This window comes from Topomyia yanbarensis, chromosome 3 (genome assembly GCF_030247195.1).
Source record: "Topomyia yanbarensis strain Yona2022 chromosome 3, ASM3024719v1, whole genome shotgun sequence".
NCBI classification, from domain to species: domain Eukaryota; kingdom Metazoa; phylum Arthropoda; class Insecta; order Diptera; family Culicidae; genus Topomyia; species Topomyia yanbarensis.
The window spans coordinates 399,778,782-399,797,328 of record NC_080672.1 but is presented as its reverse complement, the minus strand read 5'-3'; the positions used below and the strand labels follow the sequence as shown (position 1 = coordinate 399,797,328).

The 18,547-nt window shown below is 39.8% G+C and overlaps 3 protein-coding genes across 8 annotated transcripts in view; 2 read left to right on the top strand and 1 right to left on the bottom strand.

The window, feature by feature from the left end:
* Positions 1 to 18,547, top strand: part of LOC131693720 (NADH-ubiquinone oxidoreductase 49 kDa subunit-like) — a 366,118-nt gene that overhangs the window by 56,118 nt on the left and 291,453 nt on the right. The window lies entirely within an intron of this gene.
* LOC131693718 (rap guanine nucleotide exchange factor 4-like) overlaps positions 1 to 18,547 on the top strand; it is a 352,448-nt gene that overhangs the window by 117,297 nt on the left and 216,604 nt on the right. For 5 of the 6 annotated variants that reach the window (XM_058981800.1, XM_058981798.1, XM_058981803.1 and 2 more), the window contains exon 3: positions 9,573 to 9,719. In XM_058981800.1, coding sequence (XP_058837783.1) covers positions 9,573 to 9,719 — 147 coding nt within the window. Of the gene's footprint in view, positions 1 to 983; positions 1,279 to 9,572; positions 9,720 to 18,547 lie in introns of those variants that run through there. The other variant, XM_058981799.1, reaches the window with a different exon arrangement.
* Positions 11,097 to 11,810, bottom strand: LOC131693723 (C-type lectin 37Db-like). The gene is made up of 2 exons (XM_058981809.1): positions 11,672 to 11,810; positions 11,097 to 11,603 (listed from the first exon to the last, which is right to left on the bottom strand). The coding sequence occupies exons 1-2, from the start codon at positions 11,774 to 11,776 to the stop codon at positions 11,220 to 11,222; spliced, it is 489 nt and encodes a 162-aa protein (XP_058837792.1). The 5' UTR covers positions 11,777 to 11,810; the 3' UTR covers positions 11,097 to 11,219.

Here is an 18,547-nt window from a genome sequence, read left to right as displayed (position 1 = left end):
CACACGGTAACGAACCGATAGCCCCCCCTTCATAACTTGTTGAATCGTTCTCGCCGGGAACATTCCAATCTACACCCTAAACACGCCGTCTGCTGGAGCATATTCGCATTCATATATACTAGTGATGTTTATTTTGTTTCGAACAGCGAACAAACTTCACCGCGCGTTCTTTCCAGCTCCATTGAACATATTCTGTATGATATGTTCGTTCTGTTCGTTCTGCCAGGCCAAACCAGTCCGAACCCGGACCCGGACCGGGCAGACAGATGTTCTCGTTTTTCTGTGCTCTTGTAAAATCGAAGAAAGTCTTTATCCTCTTCAAGCGCTTTTCCACCATTCTTGCCATTTCGAGCCATTTCCCAAGATGTCCCTTTTCACTGGAGCGAAACAGTCAAAAGAATATACCTATAGCTGGCAGTAGTCTTTCAGACTGACTGGATTGGTTGTACAACTTGAATTTGCCCCATTTTTTTGTTGCAACATGACAGCAATCGGAGCAGCAGAGATGAGCGCTAATAACATGTCAAAAGAAAATTTCGAATGGCAGTTGTCGCTTCGTCCTTTTTTGCAATAAAACACGGTATCTTTCGGAATAGCACTTGTGATGTGTCGTGTGTCTCTGGTTCTTTCGAAAAGGAAAATTAGCTTTTGAAAGTCTCGAGAGAGGTAGCGATTCAATTCACCTAGTAGTGAGAGTTATGTACAGTTTCAGCAAACGGGATCCAATTCAATTTGGGCATGGATTTTTCTCACATCTCCCTAGAATAAATAAATGCCCTCCGTACCTCACAAATCACAGCACTTATGATCGCCTCTGTTTCAAATGATAGTTAATCCTTTCTCAAAATCAAAACAGTATACTGTTCTTCCCATTGTACGTAAGCAACAGATCAACGGATGCCAACCGGGCGGTGTTAGTGAATTTGGTAAATTAAATTATAGAACGAAATTGAAATCAAACAAGGAACAGGCATTTTCTCGACATCTGACTGCTGAAAAGAACCCTACCAGTGTAAGTGTACACAATACACCTAGAAGGCATCAACAACGAAAACACGACGAACTTGCCACCGGTGAAAAATCCAAGTGTAATTTATGAAGAGCGTGCAATCCAAATTGGTCCTTGTGCCTCCATCCCTTCGGACGGATAGATAATAATTTGACATGTGGGGCAGGAGACGAAGGTATGGCGGGTACAGAGTCTCCAACGGTGTCAGTGATAGTGAGAGCAAGCAGCGAAACACCGGCAGTTGTTGCTGTGGAAGATTGAAGCAAAAGGTAAATTTTATGGATCACCGGAGCTGCCGCCGTTTCGGATTGGGTAAAGCACTATTTACACCTATCCGATCCGTTCCAGTGACGGTTCAGCACCGTATTCTTTCATACACTTCATATTCGAGTATTAACACCAGTATTCGGCGCGAATGAAATTTAAAAAAAAAGAATATTAGTATCCGTGCACAGTGCTGAACCGGTACTGTATCGGATCGGAAAGGTGTGGTATTGGCTTAAGACTTTCTTTAAACTCACGTATGAGAAACGCATCATCAACAAAACAGCATGTACGATGGTAGCTCAGTGAATACATATTTTCCAGGAAAAGTGGTAACGGCATGGGTTTTCCAACGTGGAATACATTTTAAAAATTTATATCGGTGCAAGCGAAAACAATTTATCAATCGAACCCTTCCGACATCAGAAATCATATGAAATCCTCTCAAAATGAATTATGCATAAAATGAGAAATATTTCCATCTTATTTGTTGCAATCGTCATATCCAATATATAACTTACACACTTCTCTGATGACAAGATTAATTAAATTAGCTATTGAATTTGCGTTTCGACTTCGTCTCATCAGAATCCGACACTAACTTAGTGACAGGATTAAGTTAGCGTGGGATTGACGCTTGCTCCAAAAATGAAAACATAATTTGTGTTTCTGAGTTAATTAACTAATTTAGTTGTTGGCTTTGAACCCTTACCGCGCAAATGTGGTTTGAAAACATGGTTTTTGCCTATAATTTCTCCAAATTCCAAAAGTGAAACATTTTACATTAAAGCAGCAGCATTTGTTGTATGAACATATTACCAAACTTTTATAATTGGAGTAATTTGCGTTTCAACTGCGTCTCATCAGGAACTGGTTCCGGCCTAGCACTAAAGGGTGTACGAAATCATTGAATCATTTTCAAATTGATGTAAACTTTTTACATTGCTTTCAAAAGAAATGTTTAGAATGCGCGATTTGGCCCTGTGGGCCGGTTCTTATATACCAATCGACACAGCTCGACGATTTGGGACAATGTCTGTGTGTGTTTTATACGATGCTGAATCTCCTGGTTTCCTTGGTTTTGGCAGCACAACCAGCTTCTGGATCTTCCATCTATCCGGGAAGTAGACATCGTCCAAGCATTTCTGTATGACTATCCTGAACATTTCCGGAAACACCAGGATTGCGGTCTTCAGTACCACGTTGGGGATACCATCCGGTACGGGAGCTTTCTACGCGTTCAGCCTTTTTGCCATTTTAAGAAGCTCGCGGTTGGAAACTCGATTGTAACCAGCATTTTCACCGTATGCATCAACGTACGATGTAGGCGTCCATGCGTTTGGGTCGTGCTTCGGGAGAAGACCCTATAATTTTCAGTTTGTCAGCGCACATTTCGACTGGCGTCATTGGACCCCTGATCCTGGCCATAACGGCACGGTAAGTACTGCCCTAGGGGTTAACGTCTACTTCTCTATACAGCTCCTTGTAGCAGGTGGACTTGTTTAGCAAGATTTCGCGTTTAAAAGCGGGTCTGACCGCCCGGAATGTTACATTACACTCTTCTCTGACTGCCCCAGATCTTGCTCTCTGAACGTGTCCTGTTCTTTACGGAATGTGCTAGCGGAACCTTCGTTGCACAGTCTCATATCCAGCTGTAATCTCTTGCGTTCGTCAGCCTGCTACCCCACGCCACTGTCCAAGCGTTAAAGTCTCCTTCTATTACAACCAGTGTTCGTCCGACTAGTGAGTCGGTTAGTGCGCCCAGCATCCAAATGTACCGCAATAATTGCAACGTTGCACTTCGTGTCTGCTGTCGACTGCCACAACAGTTGCTACGCAATAATTGAGATTAAGATGGGTTATCTCCATCAGCCAGCCATTATGTACGCAGGGCAACCTCCAGTCGTGTGATCGTTTCCGTCCTTCGGTTTGCAGATAATGCAGCTTGGTTGCTTCGTGCAGTCTTTAGCAACGCGCCCCTTTTCTCCGCATTTTCTACACAGTGCACACCAGTCCGGGCCCTTGCAGTTCCTCGCTTGATGTCCGAGGTCCAAGCAGCTGAAGCATCGTTCCATCTGCTTGGTAACTCGCGGAGCGACTCTCAGCGGGCTCACCGACCATGCGACTTTTTCTTGCCGGTCTCCGCCATTTTGTTGGCAACGGCCAACTGCTCGATCAGTGTACCCTTCAGTTCTTCTACCGTCGTTACATCGTCTAGACCCTTGCACTCGACTACGGCTTCCTGCGACAGAGCTCTCACGTTCGCTTCGCTGCCCAAGGATTTAGCAACGAGTTCTCGGTAGGTCGAGCTCTTGGCAGAAGGATCCTTCTTCAGCTCGAAGATCTACTCGCCCTTTTGAGTGCGTTCTAATAACGTTCTTTCCCGTTCCTTCAGCTCTGGGTCCTCTCTCACTCTATTGAGAAGAGCGGCGTAGGACGATGATCAGTGCATCGCTCCTGTATATCTCCCGAGAAGGCTTCCGTTTCTCTTTCTTCTCTGATTCCTTCTTCTTTTCTTCCTTTTGTTTCCGTTCCCTCTACTTTGCCCACTATGCACCAGCCAGGGTCTTTCCCAACATTCCTCTGATCGTTGGTGCCCTCCTACTTGCTCTGCTGCTTTTTCGGGTCTTCTTGCTCCCCCGGTGTGGCTCTCAATATTTTCTCAGAGCGAGTATTGTGGTGACTCTTCGGTATCACCTCAGTGTCCTGCGGCTTCCATCGGAACTTTTTCGGCTGATTCATTTCTCATCAAGAGCGCCTTCTGCTCGCGTTCAGCAACTGTGTGCACATTGTGCTTGTCCTTCACAATCTTATAGAGCTCGTCAACCTTTTCCTCACATCCGTCAAGTACGGCTTCCCAAGATGTGAGCCGTCTGGATAGTGTCGATCTCGGGGTGAACACTCGATTCGGTAACCCCTTCTAACGTTGGTTTCGTCGTTGCTCACTCTGTACCAAGTCGCTGCTGGTAATCGCTGTGGCTATCAGTGGTGTAATCGGTGTAGTTTACCGCTCCTTGTAAACTCAATCGCGTCCTCTTCATTTGTTTTATTGGATATTTCCATGCTGGTGGGTCCAAACTCTAGGCCGCTATCTCCATTCGTTGTACATAGTCGCCTCTTGTGATCCTACGGTTATCTCTGCGAGCAGTGAGGTCATGCTAGGGTTGACACTATACTTCGTGTAGTGTACAGCCGGATCGGCGTAAAATCGGGAATGCTCTAACCGAACCTAGTACAACCAACTAAATGGTGACGAGTTTTGAACGTACCCGGAGGCCCAAAGTCGCCGTCCAATTCGTGATCCGTGTCTTGTTATGCATTCCGGTTGTGCTAGGGTGCATTTATTGATAAGATCTTAGATTACTGCAATTTAAGGATCTTAGCAGAAGCGGTACAGACTCGCTTCGTCGGAGCTGCTTTCGGAGTCATGGCATTTTTCAGGGGTGAATCAGAACCCAATCCAAACCCCACCTAGCAAAACTCCACAACTCGCAGTAGGTCCGGGGAGTTCTTTAAGCCCCTGAACTCCTGCCCTTCCTAGTCCCATGTTCCCCTTGTGTGTGTGTTTTTTTCTTAATAGTAAGATTTAAAAAACTTCAGCTAGTAGTATATTGGCACCTTGTGGGACTCACGATTTACGTTCGTGCCTAACCATTAAAAACACTTCTTACTCGTTTTACGCCCTTCTTCCCCACGGAACTACGTTAAGGTATTACTTCGTGGGGGGCTCGTTGTTCTTTCGTCGTGTGGATGTGTGTGCTACCCTCTACCTATCGGAAATGAAAATGATGGCCTCTGCAAGTAGCACGTAACGACACAAACTGATTAATCCACCAGCCGTGAAAAACTCACCAATATTCCTTTCTCTGTATTGTGCAGCGGCCAAATACGAATGTTAATGCAAACAAATCTGTAGCTGACCTATATTTAAAACCTTTTATCATTGAATTGTTCGGTCGGTGCACCATATTGACGGCTCTGACCGAGATGAGCTGAAAATTTTAACCATTTTCGAAAGATAAAAATCTATAACACATTTTTTTGTCTTTATTAATACATTAATACATACTACATTGATGAATATATTTTCGTATAACGTAGTATAATGGAAGTTATTAACATTCATAATTAACGTGGCTTCCACAGCCGATATTTTGAAACGCGACCCCTATATTTTGGAAGCTTAAATGTACTCTTCATTAAAAACAAAGAGCTGCTCGATTTTTGAAAAAGGTTAAATAAATAACCAAACGCATATCCATTTTCCTCCAGTCCATTACTTCTGACTTTCTGGAAATGGATTACATAGTACAATCATTGGTATGATGACAGATGTGTTCTATTTAACTACATTTTCCAAGTCAAACACATTTTCTTATTTACCTTATTTAGACATTTCTCTATTGCATTATTATTCAGTACAAGAACAACATTATTGATTCTAATTAGTCTAAAACGGTTTGAATATGGTTTTGAAGGAATTCATCCTTGTGGATTTTCCCGTTGACGACCACAGATGTGATAAGGAGCTGATTCATTAGGCCACATCCACAAATCGCTTGCTAAATAAAGAATTTTTTTACTAATTTTGATAGCTTTTTCTTCAACTTGTCGCATAGATTTTTTCGTTACGATTCGGTGACTTTCGTACTTTTATATTCCAGAAGGTTTCATTATTCCCTGTCATAATATATTAAAACTTGAATTGAAATACTGGATTGACGCATGCATTTTTCAATACAATACTGATTTTTTAATTGTATTTTCTACCGCTATCATCGTTCCGCTTAAGTGTCTGATGCTCCTTGATCATCTTGATCACATGAGATACAAATCAACTTGCAATTGTGAGTTGCTCTGTTATGGATCCCTTGGAAAGAATTGCTTTGATACTGACGAAACTCTGGCGATATATTATTAGACTTTAAACTACATTCGATTCCAATTTATGAAATTTTTACCCAAACGTAAAGAGTGAGTAAATTTAATCGTATATAGGTTTTGGTCTGAATTGACTCATCCTTAGTTTGGGGCCCTCAAAATCGGCCGCCCTTGGCCCTTATCTATCTATATATTTAAGTCAATGTTTGTATATATGTGATTTATAGCCTCTTAAACGGCTTAACCGATTGTCGTAAATATTTGTACATAGTAGGCATTTGTTATGGATCGTGTTTGTGTGCTATGGATTGGAGATTATCTGCCCGCCAAATGGCGCTTCGGAACAAATTGTGTTTCCTCTTATTTCATTGAAATTCGCAGCAATGCGCGATGGGGATTAGCTAGTCTTTCATATTTCAACACGCGATTTAACGTATTTTCTTGGATCGGAAAATGTATGGTAAATTAAGGGGAAGTTCTCATATAAATGACCAAAAAGTAAGCAAAATTTAGAGTTTTTTGTGTTCCAATGAAAAAGCATGGAAGGAAATAATTTAAGGATTCAAAAATCTTATATTTTCGTCTTAATTTACACATTTTGTCAAGACAAAAAAAACAAAATGGCGCCCATTCTGCGTACAGCCTCCTACCGCAGGATCGATCTGAAACACAAAACTGATAATAAGGTCTAAAGTAAACCAAATTTATAGGAGGAATGACCTAAGAACGGGTGAAAAACTTTGAATTTGACGTAATGGTGCAATCTTAAACTTTGTGATCGATTTTTGGCCCTTTGTTCTACTTTAAGGCTTTACTAAAAATAGAATTTGAATTTTATAGGTCATTTTTCCAATGAAAAAGGGTTTCTTTCGAGAGATCAAATGATGTGATGTGAATGTCTTTAAATTGAACCGCTTGAGATTGTAGGTAGTTTTGAAAAATCATGTTTTGAGATAAACAAAATTTTGTGAACACTTTCGATGAATTATTCGTGGTAGAATGTCAATATTTTGTAACAATTTCATGGAATTATACATTTTGGACATCGCTGATTACGAATCCAAAGTCAGTTTTGCGAAATTCAAATTGGCCGATCCAATATGGCGGATACCAATGCACATTGGTCCAACATTTAGGGTGGTTGTTATTTTACCAAGATCAAAATATTACATTTTTAATCATTCCAGCTAGAGTCAAATGACCTTCACCGAAGTTATAGAACGACAAGTTTTGGAAAAGTTTGCTGAAGACATGTAAGCTCTATCTGTTGTACTTTTTGTTTTACAACAGCTTTAAAATAGAAGGTTAGGGTGTTTCATATAAAAACTGTTTTATTAAAATAATTTTTGCGGTATTGATTTAAAGTCGAAGTAGTCTTCAGACAACTTTAAGATTGTTTTAAGGCGAATAATTTGTTTCGTGGCACCCCATATCTAACTATTTTCGTTGAAAACCTTTAAGAACTTTTTCACCAAAAAATGGGCTTTTTGGAATAACACTCACTGGGGCAAACAAAAGTAATACTTTTTCGACTATAAATTAGAGTTGTAATTGAGCAAAAAATGGCAAAAACGATGTTTTTTTTAAATTTCATAAAATTGATTTGTAAAAAATCTATTTTTGATATTTTGGGTGCATATATATATGGTGCATATGGTGTTCTAAAGAAAATTATGCACCTTAATGTAATCTTCAAGTTGTCCTAAGGATACTTTAGTGTAAAATAAAAAAAAGTTATAGAAATAAAACCGTTTTTTAAAGAAACCCCTAAAGCTTACATTTGGGTTTCTCGTGCAATAGAAAGTATAGAAGCTAGAGCTTGGATGTCTTCAGCAAATTTGTCTAAAATGTGTTGCTCTACAACTTTATCGAAGACAGAAAAGCTCTAAATATTACTTAAATTAGAACCACCCTAGCATCTGTTTAAACAAAATGAAGGGCCTTGCAAAGTACAATAACTTTGCCAAATATATTGTAAGGCTAAGTCAACTAATTTTAGCAAAAAGTTCAAATTCCTACTAAATTCACATTATGGACCACTGTGGTATTCCAGAAAAAATCGAAAAAATAATGCTTTGTGATTTATAAACACGAATTTGAGTTAATATGTATCAAAATAAAAAAAATAAAAATGATGAGTCCAATATGGCGGACCAAAATGTGACTTTAATAATTTTGACCATTTTTTTTTGTTTTTCGCCGTTTTCTGTGGTTGTTTGTTAACTAACGATTAGTCTGCGATGCCTCTAGAAATCAAGTCGTGAAATTCGTTCTCGGGACCTGTACACATGTATAGTGCAACGCGAGGAGTTCTGGGAACGTGCATATTGTCATGAAAAGGTTTCTACCTGAGGCGCGCATCTCGAGCTGAGAGCGCCCCGTGGCGACCTGACGGCGCCGCTTCGAACGCTGGCCTGTAGGAACTTTTTTGATGCGCGGATCGAAAAACCAGTTTGACACAATATAGAAACGAAGGTCTAACTTCATGTTTACTAGTTAGTTTCGCTGTTTGTCACAGCAATATTTTACCTTGTAACTGAAGAAATCGTCGCAAATTTGCTGATAAACATATCTATTCTCAGTGTGTTGTGAAAAGCAGAGCGAAATAATTTGTATCCCCTTAAGCCCCAGCATGGCTACAGTCGCGAAAACATAATGCTAAATTATACTTAGTTAAACCGAAAATTTCCAGACGATATCTACCATATATTCTAGCAATTCTCGGCTTATCATCAGGGAGTTCAAATGGTTAACCTTCGTTCTGCTATCTGGCTTCATATTAAATAGTTTACTGTTTATCCTCGAGTTTCAGCAACAGCGAAAAGCTGTGCTCACCGCGAACTTTCAAACTCAAATATTTAATTTAGTTCGCTCGCTGTTTCGTGAAACTGTGCGCTGGCAAAATGCAAAGAAGCCAAACATACTAGTGCTAGTGCGCTGGCAACAAGGTTCGTTTTTGATTGAAGAACCTTCCAGTCTTGGGAAAAGTTTATTAGAAGCAATTTCATTTTCAATCAATTTGATTCGATTCTGTTCGAAGAATAATTATAAATTGAAATGCGTTTTACATTTTTCAACAGAAAATATGCGTAATTCTTGATTAAGAGGTCCGGTAACGGGATTGTATTTATTGTTTAAAATACAGGCTTCCGTAAGAAATATCGTCTTTTCCAGTTTTAGTAGACCGGTGTGACACCGTTGATGTAAACATGAAAAAATATGACTGTTTTAAAAAAATCAAAGTTTGAGCTAATCCTATACATTTCTTTTATAAGAAATGTAAAAATATAATAGAGATAGAGCAAGCTAAAAATTTAACTCATCATTTTATTCGTTCTCGTACTTCTATTCCATACTTTTTCCAAAATCTGGACTCAATTGTTCCATTCAAACTTTTCTTTCCCATCTTCTCTTCCAGCTCTCGGTGACGCTATGTAACTTGGGCGTCGGTGCCACCTTCGGCGAATCGATCCTGCACGACCTGCCCCGAGACAGTACGGTGGTAACCAAGACGACCTGCGAGCTGCTGCGAGTGGAGCAGGAAGATTTCAGACTGATTTTCGAGGTAAGAACCTGGGTCGGAAAGATAGTTGAGATGTTTATGAGACACGGTGACAAGCTGCATCAGTCCTGTCCGAAAGGTCATCATCACCAACATACGGGGACCGTGCCGAGCAACTGAACTTGTTCTAATATAATCATACTTAATTAACTCGTGGAAGAGGTGGAAAGATGGTTTATTAGAGTATGCGATGAATTATTCCCGATATATCTTGTTTATGGAGGGACAAGAAAAAGTTTTATCAGTCATCAAACTTGCTCATGCAAACACTCTTCTTGCTTCGTTAATTAGTTAAATGGATGACTGATTAACTCGGATAAATCTCCTATCTAATTAGAACTGTGTACGAAAAATCGCGTATTTACTGATTCGGTAGTATCATTTTCGCTCTTTAATAAAGTTGCACAAGTTATCTTTATTCGAAGGAAGCAGTAAAAAATCAGTTGTAAAAGTGTAGCACTCCGTTCCTTCTCCTTCAATTCGACTTTTGTACCACCTGTTAAATGAAAACTGCTAGAATTGAAGAGGTCGAGAACTCATAAAACCATTTTACGATTCCGCCCTCCCACCCCTCTACCCTGCACTCCATTCGACATCGCCGTTGATTCCATTTCATCGCCTTTCCGGCAAATTCACGCCAACAAATCACAAAACCGCGGAAATTATTATCCCTTCCGATTGCGGTACACGACCCTTTCGCAGCAGGTTTTTTTTCGTCCCAACCCCCAGGGCCACGCCAGAGTCTGGAACTTTTATCACTTGGTTGTTTGCCAGAAAGTATGGAATTATTTTCGGAAGAGCGTAGTAGCATTTACATATATATGGGAATTTCAATCGTCGCGGTGACAGACACGTGGTAGATGAAAGGATGACGCGAGCAGTGTGGCTGAAAGCCGGAAAATACCTGAACATTTTTCAAGTTTTTGTTTTTGTTTGGTAGACACTTCACCTGCTCTCGTTCCGGAGAGGGCGTTCGAAAACGGAAGAAAAAACCGCGAATTATGGAGGAACTTTCTTCCTCGAAGTTCGTTTCGGTGGGATGAATTCGCATGACGAGGTATGAAGGTGACTGTGGCTTCAAGGCCATGATTTGTTTGCTTCTAGAGCAGCAAGAGAAAAATTATACATATCAATTTTAAGAGCAATTGTAAAGTTAAATTCGATGCGAACACCAGCAAATTTTACTCTCAAGCAAAGTTCAATAATACCATAGTGTTGTATTAAGTAAATATTTGTAGGGGAGCTGTAATTCTGCCCTGGTAGAACCAGGATTCTGAAACCAACACATTATTATTTCGTGACTATATTCCAATCATATATTCGGACTATTTGCTACAATAGCAATTTATCTTAAAAAAACTAACTTAAATTCTTTTTTGTGTGACGTAGAACTAAAATCATTTAAATCTAATATTAGGTGACTTAGGTATTTCGAAACATTCAATAGAGGCAGTTCGTGATTACAGCGTCTGGATACTGTGCTGCACCCATTCACATAAAATACTAAAAAACTCCCACCTGTTTATATGCTTCCGCATTATCGCAAACGAAATAATGTTCACCGACACACGGTCCGTCATTGGCGTTCCACTTCCAACCCTGGCCGGGAATGTTCATCAAAGCCAGACAATGCTCATTCCCCTGATAGTTGTCCGGTTGACCTGGGTGCCAGTTGGCATATTGGAGCCGTGCCCCAGTTGCATGCCAGACGTATGTTCCTTCCTGGGCAAGATCACTAGCTCCCAGCCAGATGATGGTGCTTTCGTTGTTGAAAATTTCAGACTGCTTAATCACCTCGACAACGGCGTTATGATCCTGTGGTGTCGGCACGATAGCAATCCGCATGCCAAAGCTGAAACAGTGCTCCGTAGCACGGAACCAGTTGGCCTGATGGGGAAGCACGGTAGTGTTAGTTCTAGTACACATTAATTCAAGTAATGACTCATCACACTTACCTTAAAATTAGGAACGTAGTATCGTGTCATTGAGAAGCACTGCATCTGTTGGCCCGATGCTAGTGCATAGAATGCTCCCAGCATCAGAAGAAAGGATCGGGTCATCTTTTTCAATCAGATTCTAGAAGGAAACTAGTATCGTGCGGCGGAGGAGTCGTTTATATATTGCCGATTGCAATTTTAAGTGGCGAAAAACGGGGACTTACCCGCAGCATCTGCTGAGAACCGTTATACATTGTATCATCTTTTTTTCCGGTGACTTTAATTGCGAGAAACAGCCAGGAGATACAATATTCAAAGTCGGTTAATAACAACGGAAAACTTTCGACGAATTATAAATTCTCCGATTTCGTTGAAGAGAAGAGCCTTTTTGTTGAAACAAAGTTCCGAATATCTCGAAAACTATCATATTTCGGAAGATTTTAGTTAGAAGTGTTTAGATTTGATAGGACATTAGTATTAAATTTAAAGTTATCGTAAGAAAAAATTTCTTCACTAGGGGCTGGCATAGTGTAGTTGGTAAATCGATTGCCGTGTATGCAGCTCACCTGGGTTCGATTCCCAAACCCTGACATAGGGTTAGAGATCAGTTTGTCTTCACATCTCGCCCTGAGCAGAAGCAAAAAATCGTCCCGCGCAAGTGAAACAGTCAATTCTACCTAAAATCAATCGGTGCCTATCACACAAGCAGTCCATATAACAATAGCCTATACCTACTGTGCGATTTAGTGATGAGTGACGGTGCCCAGCAAAAAGCAACCCAGATACGGCCGAACTGTGTTGCTGTTGATTTTTCGAAATGCCCCGTAAGACCAGCCATTCGGGAAGTGGAACAGTTATTAAAAGTGCACATGAAACTCAATCTGGCTGAAGTGAAAACCCTACAAATGCATCATATCAAACATTGCGTGCTGATTTCGTTCAAGAACATTAACCAAGCTGAGTCATTCGCCTCGCGAAACAACATGCAGCACACCGCCGAATGCGGCAATGTTAAATATAGCATTCCCGTATACATCGAGAACGGCGCTGTAGAAGTTCGTGTCCATGATTTGGCTACGCGTACCCCTGACGGCGCGATTAAAAAATGCTTGCAAAAATACGGAGAAGTAGACTCCGTTACACATGAGACTTGGAGGAATTTTTTCCCGGGCATCCCTAACGGTGTTCGTATGGTGAGAATGCGTGTGACCAAGCCAATTCCCTCATACATAACCGTCACAGCGTTAGGAAGTGACGATGTTCTCATTCATCAAACATCACTAGTCACGTACCCAGGGCAAATTCCTACGTGCCAGTTCTGCACGAAGAAGCTGCACCTCGGAAAACCTTGCGTAGAAACTGTTAAGGAAAACTTAACCAATCCAACTGAAATCAGCCCAGAACCATCTTACGCTAAACCACTAACAGCTGCAAAACCAACATCTTCGGATCAAGCACGAACAACCAGCAACAACAACAACGAAACGAATACCGAAAAATACGAACATACAATGACGACCGGTAAGAGTAAGACACAAACTGGAACATCTGACCGCGAGCAGCAGGAAAGTAGTACGGATGAGGACATGGGCATGAACGACAACGCAAAAGAAGACAAACGGATCGAACCTCAAATGGCAGTGGACAACACTGGCAATATTTCGCCCCCTAGAAAAAGGATCTCAACACGCAGCAGAAAGCTGCGTCTAAACGAGACAAAAAACTTAACATAGTTGTTTTTTTATTTATTGTAAAAAACGAACAATCGGCCTCGTTGAGCTGCCGCATTTGGGCCTAAATAAATTTAATAATTATAAAAAAAATAGGGTTAGAGATTAAGGTTAACCCGAAAAAAGAGGCGAAGGATCATAAGGTTAAATCCTCTATAAAAAGCTTTTTACTATTAGTTTCTCCATAGTATTCGTGACATAAAATCGGTCACGTGATCAAATACGTTAACATAGAAACGTTTGTGGTTTTTGCGATGATATTATACATATGGTCATGCATGCGAACATGCAATCGGGGTCATCCGCGCACAACTACGCCCACAATCTCGCATACATATAAACAGTGATCAGGTCAATATGTTAGCACTTACGATTGTATAAACGTGGTCTCAAGTGCGATTATACCATTATACTAACGCCTGTTCCCACACTATTATGAATCGGTTACGTGTGGAAGGTCCTCCTACCTTTGGTCCAGCAGCCTTCCATCTCCGTCTAAAAAACGAAACATACTCATATATTTATTTATTTATACTGGTCTTCGAGTTACTCGTACAGACAGCTCCTTAATTAATATTAATTTTATGTTTAAAGGTTAAAGGTAAAGACTACATAAATAAAACTACGACAGCATACATTGAACGGCTTGTTTTGAGAAAATAGAGTACGATACATCGGTAACCGAAAGAAATCAGTTCGTCTGGTGGGTCTAGGCGGTACGTTGAATCGGAGCTGGCTACGCAACTCCTGGCTATCTATTTTGTTTCCCAGAAGATCAAACACGAAGAGCCGTTGCAGCATTATCCTCCGACTTGCAAGAGTCGGCAAACGTAGTAGATTGCATCGATGTTCATAGGGCGGTAGACGAATAGGATCAGTCCAGAGCAGAGCGTAACGAACAAAGTGACGCTGAATTCGTTCGACGCGGTTGATTTGTACAGAATGATAGGGTGCCCACCAACCCTCCCGCAACTTGACGTTTAGCCTAAGTTGCTAGAAACCACCGTGTTTCGAATGATGTCGCCACCATAGAATGCCGTCCACTAATTGTGATACTGTAAATTTCTATGCAAGAAAATAATTCCGTGGCGTCTTTTACGAATTCGTTTTCTTTATTTACATTCGGAAGAGGTAATCAAGATGATCATTTCAAAACAGCTTAATAATTTTATATAAATACAAACAAGTTAATTCGTCATTTTGGAGAAAATTGTGCTGAATGTAAAATGCATGATTTGATTTGAGTGCGCTTCTAGTGTGAATGCTTTCTTTTCCCGGCGCCCTTGAAACATCTTTCGCATATGACAATTCTCAAATGTTTGTAGTTAATCCTTTTAAATACATTTAGTATTGTAATTATCATTTTCACTTCGCATTTAAAAAAGGCGAGATTGACTTCGATTGTTTATTTCTGACAGCGTAGCATCTAACTAATAGGCGCTGCGACATTTACGGTGCAAAGGTTTCCACGAAATTCAGAAGTCATTTTTTATCGGAGAGGGAGAAAAACAGTCCAGTATGATGGTGTGTGTTGTTTATATTGCAATACAAATATTACTACCTAATATCTTAAGACTAAATGAAGGTGCTCACTAATTAGTATAAACGCCGCTTGTTTGTATGCTGATGATTCCAAAAAATCATGAATCATATAAAAATAATGCGTTGGAATAAAGATGCATTATTTTTATAACAAAACATCACCAAACCCCCAAAATATCTTCAAAAATGAATTATCGGAAGTAAAAAAAATCGGAAGAAGAAAATTTTCACTGTGAACAAGTTTACGCTTTTTTTAGGAATTGCTCTTGAATAAAGATTGATCCGCCATTTTAGACCCACAGACCCAAAATAAGTGGTTTCAACGATTTGTATAGGAGCTGTCAAGTTGTTCCCCCTCTGGTGCCCACACAAGTACACCGTACTCGAGAATGCTACGTACAAATGCGCAGAAGAGCGATTTTAGGCAGTATACATCGTTGAATTGTTGCGTGTTTCTTTTGATGAACCCCAATACGGCATATGCTTTGGCTGTAGACATTGCAATGTGCTGCGCGAAACTCAATTTGCTATCGAGAAGAATGCCTAGATCCTTAACTGTGTTTACACGGTTGATAATGCTTGTCGACATTCTTTTATCAAACGTTGTTAAGTGCCTGTTACGACAGAACGAGATCACATTACACTTTTGTACATTTACTTCCATCCCGTTTTGTGTGCACCAATTTAGCAGCGAATCGATATCGGCTTGGAAGGCACAGCAATCGACTGCCGAAGAAATTACACGAAAGAATTTCAGATCATCCGCGAACATGTACTTAGGGTACAGTATAGTGGAGCACAAATCGTTTACGAATAATATAAACAGTAACGGGCCTAGATGACTTCCCTGGAGAACACTCGACTCGATCTCAAACGGAGATGATCTCATTTCATCGATTCGAACGTACGCATAGCGTTCGGTGAGGTTCGACAATATCCACCGTGTCAACCATTGAGGAAGTCTAGTTAAAAGTCAAAGGGGACGCGACACGCATACCCTCGCAACCAAATCCGTAAATATATAATCACTTGAGCTCTCCGCGATAATGCACCTCCAATTACGAAAACATTATTTGTGTTGCTAAGCAAACCCCTACGTGATGCCTCACAAATTATTTGGATTGGGCCGACAATAACGGTTCTTGATGCCCTCGGGTACTTTCAAACAATATACTTTTTACAAGCTTGATTTCAAATTAAGGGCATGGCACTCCCATTGACTACTATTGAATTTTAGTCAGATCAGACTTTTGGTTCCTGAGGTTGGTTAATGTGGTCACACAGGATTCTACTAAAATGGACATCAAATTGCTTCGATTTTCAGATCTAGATCGCTGATGGTCAATTAAAGGTTCTGTGAAGCCATTGTTCACTATCGACAATTACGGAAGTCCCGGGGTTCTGGCATATTCCAGAATAAAAGCCACATCGGATATTCGGTGGTGACTGAACCGATTTTCTTGAACCAAGTATCAAATAGAAGGTATAATCAAACCCACCTCTTTCGAAATCTCCTTAGCCACACCGACTACCATAGAAAGTTCCGGAAGTTCCGGGAAAAAATGGCCATCTTTTTAAATTACCAAACGCACCTCAGTTTCTCGGGGATGGTTAGGCCGATTTTTACAAAATTAGGCTCAAATGAAAGGGATATTATCTTTATAGACTGTTATAAGATTTCGTACAGAGTGGTTATATGGTTCCGGAAATAACGACTAAATAGTCCAATCATATATAGCAGCTGGAACAATATTTTTTGAATGGAGGTCTCATTAAATTTTAGAAATAGAATTCGTACGTAGTATTTTTTCGAAATTTTATTAATTTCACGAAATGGCGCTCTTTTTAATGGAAAAACGCTGAAAGTGTCACAAAAATTGACAAAAATTTGACAAATTGACACAAAATTGGAGAATTAAAAAAAACAATAAAAAAACAAATCCTACGCACGTCGCTTGAGAAATCAATTCTGAATATGGCGTAAAAAATTCAAAACGATAGAAAATTATTTGTTCGAGTTACGTTGCCGGCCAGCTCCAAAGATGTGCCTTCGAGAAAAATACTGTTAATGTTTTCAGTGCGCTCGGAGTAAACGTAAGTTACTTTGCGGCAGAATTGAAAATTAGAACATATAGCAATTATTGTCGCCTGTGGTTTTTATTGTTATATCATTTTCAAGACCCTAAAGGAAGTTTTGGATGAATAAAATTTTTTTCATTTTTTAAAGATGCTGTAGTGGTGTAAACCCTTAAAATTGTGAGTTCATTCGTTGATTTTTTCTTTTTGGAAAATGCTGTATGAAAAATATTCTACGCTTTCTAAAACATGCTCTACAGTCAGAATGGTCTGATATTTTGTAGGAAATATTTCATGTCTGCGAAACGTGTAAAGTTTCATAAAAATCGAAAGATTACCGGTAACGATTTTAAAGATTTTCTGACGAATCTTGGTGGAATTCCTTTACGGTGTTCGGAATGCTAGTGTATATTTGCTATGTCCAGTATGTTTTTATCTTTCTTATAATTCATTTCAACTATTTTTTGCCGCTCTGCTCATGACTGTCAGAATATGTAATGGCTTTTTTTAAATATATTGTAGTATACGAGTCGTACGTTCAACTAGTCTTAAGCTTGGACAGAGAATGGGCAAAAATCGAAAACGAAAAAAGCAGTTTTTTTCCACACCGTGTGTTAGACCTTCATAAAAATCAATCAGCTTATGTAGAATGTTGTTATAGTAATGCTGATTAATTTTTATGAAGATCTAACACACGGTGTGGAAAAAACTGCTTTTTTCGTTTTCGCTTTTTGCCCTTTCTCTGTTCAACCTTAACTGAATGAATCTATAATTAATGTACAGAACTCGTACATTCATATATAAACGTTCGAGCTTTTCGCGATAACACAAACCCGACAAACTTAATCATTCACACTTATCTACGCCCACTATCTCGCAATCATAGAAACGTTCCTCAAAATAAATCAGCATACACCGTGAATTGAATTAGTTCGTAAAAATGTGTTCGTTATTTGAGATCATTCGCTTTACATTCTTATTTCAAATAATTTCGTCAAAGCAGTTCACAAATTTTAATTAATATAATTTAACAATATTAATATTTTTGGAACTGGCTTGACAAATAGATGATATAAATGGATATTTGAAATCCTTTTTGAAATCCAAGATGGCGACTCCCGGTTTAGCAATATTCTCCATAACCCTAACAGTATGGATCGTTTTGGAACGGGCTGGACGAGTAGATGAAGAAAACGGATGTGTGGTGCCATTTTGAAAACCAAGATGGCTACTTCCGGTTCAGTAAAGCTCTCTATAACCGTAACAACAGAGGTATTTTTTAAACTGACTTGACGAGTAGATGATGTGACGGCTTTTTAAAGTCCAGCATTGTGACTTCCGATTAAGTAAAATTTTCTATAACCATTTCATCACTATATCTATACATATATATCTACTACATAATTTTCGCATACTGGAAATACTCATATTGTTGAAGTTATAAAGAATGTATCTAAACCGGACGTCACCATCTTGATTCACAAAATGGTTTCAGACATTGCTTTGTGTCATCTACTCGTTAGTCCCATTCTGAAACGAGGGCCAT

Excerpts from the sequence above, each read along its gene's own strand:
- LOC131693723 (XM_058981809.1), bottom strand. The coding sequence starts at position 11,776 with ATGACCCGATCCTTTCTTCTGATGCTGGGAGCATTCTATGCACTAGCA. Across the intron at positions 11,604-11,671 it reads ACTACGTTCCTAATTTTAAG|GCCAACTGGTTCCGTGCTAC; the intron begins GTAAGTGTGATG and ends CTTCCCCATCAG.